This window comes from Arachis ipaensis, chromosome B02 (assembly GCF_000816755.2).
Source record: "Arachis ipaensis cultivar K30076 chromosome B02, Araip1.1, whole genome shotgun sequence".
Taxonomy (NCBI): Eukaryota; Viridiplantae; Streptophyta; class Magnoliopsida; order Fabales; family Fabaceae; genus Arachis; species Arachis ipaensis.
The window spans coordinates 26,934,478-26,936,744 of NC_029786.2; the positions used below are offsets into that span (position 1 = coordinate 26,934,478).

General features: G+C 43.1%; 1 protein-coding gene across 1 annotated transcript; it reads left to right on the top strand.

Moving 5' to 3' along the window:
• LOC107627084 (protein-tyrosine-phosphatase MKP1-like) lies at nt 552-1,435 on the top strand. Its single transcript, XM_021113296.1, has one exon. The coding sequence runs from the start codon at nt 723-725 to the stop codon at nt 1,287-1,289; it is 567 nt and encodes a 188-aa protein (XP_020968955.1). The 5' UTR covers nt 552-722; the 3' UTR covers nt 1,290-1,435.

Here is a 2,267-nt window from a genome sequence, read left to right on the forward strand (position 1 = left end):
CACTAACACCAATCCTTCCAAGAGCGGATTGGAACTTGTGGATAGAAATAGCATTCCAACTTGTTTAACTTTCCCTTACTTAGTGAGGGACAACTAAATAGAATAATCCCCAATTATCAATCAATCTTGAGAGTACTGCAATAAGAATAGGGCTTCCAACTAATCAACTCCCAGTCAAGGCTTTTATTTAAATTTATATAAATTCTCTAATTTAATTTTCTACCATTCAACTCAAACCTTTTTGAAAACATCTGATTAATAAAATAGCACACTTTTCTGCAACTCGTTGGGTGACGACCTGGGACTCATACTCCCAGTATTTTGATTTTAATTTCTGTGACACCCGTTTTAAATTGATAAAGCGGATTTCTAGTTGGTTGAGAACTATACTTGCAACGCATATTTTATAATCATTCTTAACTCGCCAATTTCTGCACGCATCAATTTTTGGCGCCGTTGCCGGGGAGTTGCAATAAAGTGCTAAAGTTATTAATTGGAATTTATTTATTTGTATTTTATTTTATTTTGCTACTATTAATCACAAGTTCTGTCCGCCGCCACTTACGCTGCGATCGCAGCAGAGTTCCAAGTCCCGGTCGAGCCTGCCGCCCCTCCAGCCACTTTTGATAGCCCGGCGGAGCCTCGATGAGTGGCCGCAGGCGAGCTCAGATGACATTGGGCAGTGGTTGCCCCCACAGCTGCCATTGACCCTCGGTGGCGGCATGAGAGGTAACCCTGGTGAAAGGTTGAAACTTGATCTCTGCTCAATTCAGATGAACAATGATAGGAATTGCAATAATGGCAGTAATATTAGTGGTAATAATAATAGTTGTAACAATAATGGTGTTAGTGGACTCATGAAGAGGGATAGAATTGCATTTTTTGATAAGGAGTGTTCAAAGGTTGCTGAACATATTTACCTTGGTGGTGATGCTAGTGCTAAGAATAGGGATATATTGAAACAGAATGGGATCACTCATATCTTGAACTGTGTTGGTTTTGTGTGCCCCGAGTATTTTAAGGCTGATTTTGTGTATAGAACATTGTGGCTTCAGGATAGTCCTTCAGAGGATATTAGTAGTATCTTGTATGATGTGTTTGATTACTTTGAGGATGTTAGGGAACAAGGTGGTAGGGTGTTTGTGCACTGTTGTCAAGGTGTGTCTAGGTCTACTTTGTTGGTGATTGCATACCTCATGTGGAGGGAAGGACAGAGCTTTGATGATGCTTTTCAGTTGGTGAAGGCTGCAAGGGGTATTGCCGATCCGAATATGGGGTTTGCTTGCTAGTTGTTGCAGTGCCAGAAGAGGGTGCATGCAGTTCCTCTTAGTCCTACCTCTTTGCTTAGGATGTATAGGATGGCTCCACACTCGCCTTATGATCCTTTGCATCTCGTCCCCAAAATGTTAACGGATCCTTCGCCTCCCACATTGGACTCCAGGGGAGCTTTTTTTGTACATATTCCTACTACAATATTTGTTTGGTGATTAGAGGAAAGTGGGCTGCTATGATGTTGATTATGAAGTTTTCCAAAAAGCTATTGTTGGAGGTTTTGTGCCACCATTTCCATCATCAGAGGATGAACATGAAACCCATCTTCCTGCAAGAGAGAGTAGTTGGAGTGCCTTAAGGCGTAAAGTTTCCTCTTCTCATATGAAGGAGATTGTCACAGCCCCTAAGTCATCCCTCCCAAGGGTTTATTCCGATTCCATGTTGTGTATTCATTCAACAAAAACTTCATCTCCATCCTCATCATCTATATCATCATCTTCACCCTCGTATATCTCTCCAGATTCTATTTTTTCGCCCTCGTATATCTCACCTTGGAAGGAGGGTGAGAAGAGAGAGAGAATAATGGGAGTAAGGGAGTGAGAAAGGGAAGAAGACGCGAAAAGAGAGGAAGGAGGAGGTCGCCGGCATTGATGGTGGCTGACGGAGGCACCGCTGTGCGGCGGTGATCGAGGCAGGGGCCAAGGAAGAAGAATGGAAGGGAAAAAAGGACGAAGGAAGAAGAAAAGGCAGAAAAATTCAAAACAGAATTGGGGGAGGTTACAAAAACAGCGTCGTTTTTGTCTCCAGGACTTATATGTCCTGTTACGAAATGCTCGATGCCACATGGCCTCCGTTACGGCCACCTCAGCGCCACCTCTGCCAGCTCATCCTTTTCCGTTCAGTGCAAACGGCTGAATTCAAAGGAAGGACATAAATGTCCACATTTTTCAGGGGTCAGGGGCTTGAATGTATTTCCCATTCTTTGAGGACGAAAA

Bases quoted from the DNA above. Each gene is read 5' to 3' on its own strand.
- LOC107627084 (XM_021113296.1), top strand. From the start codon at position 723: ATGAGAGGTAACCCTGGTGAAAGGTTGAAACTTGATCTCTGCTCAATT.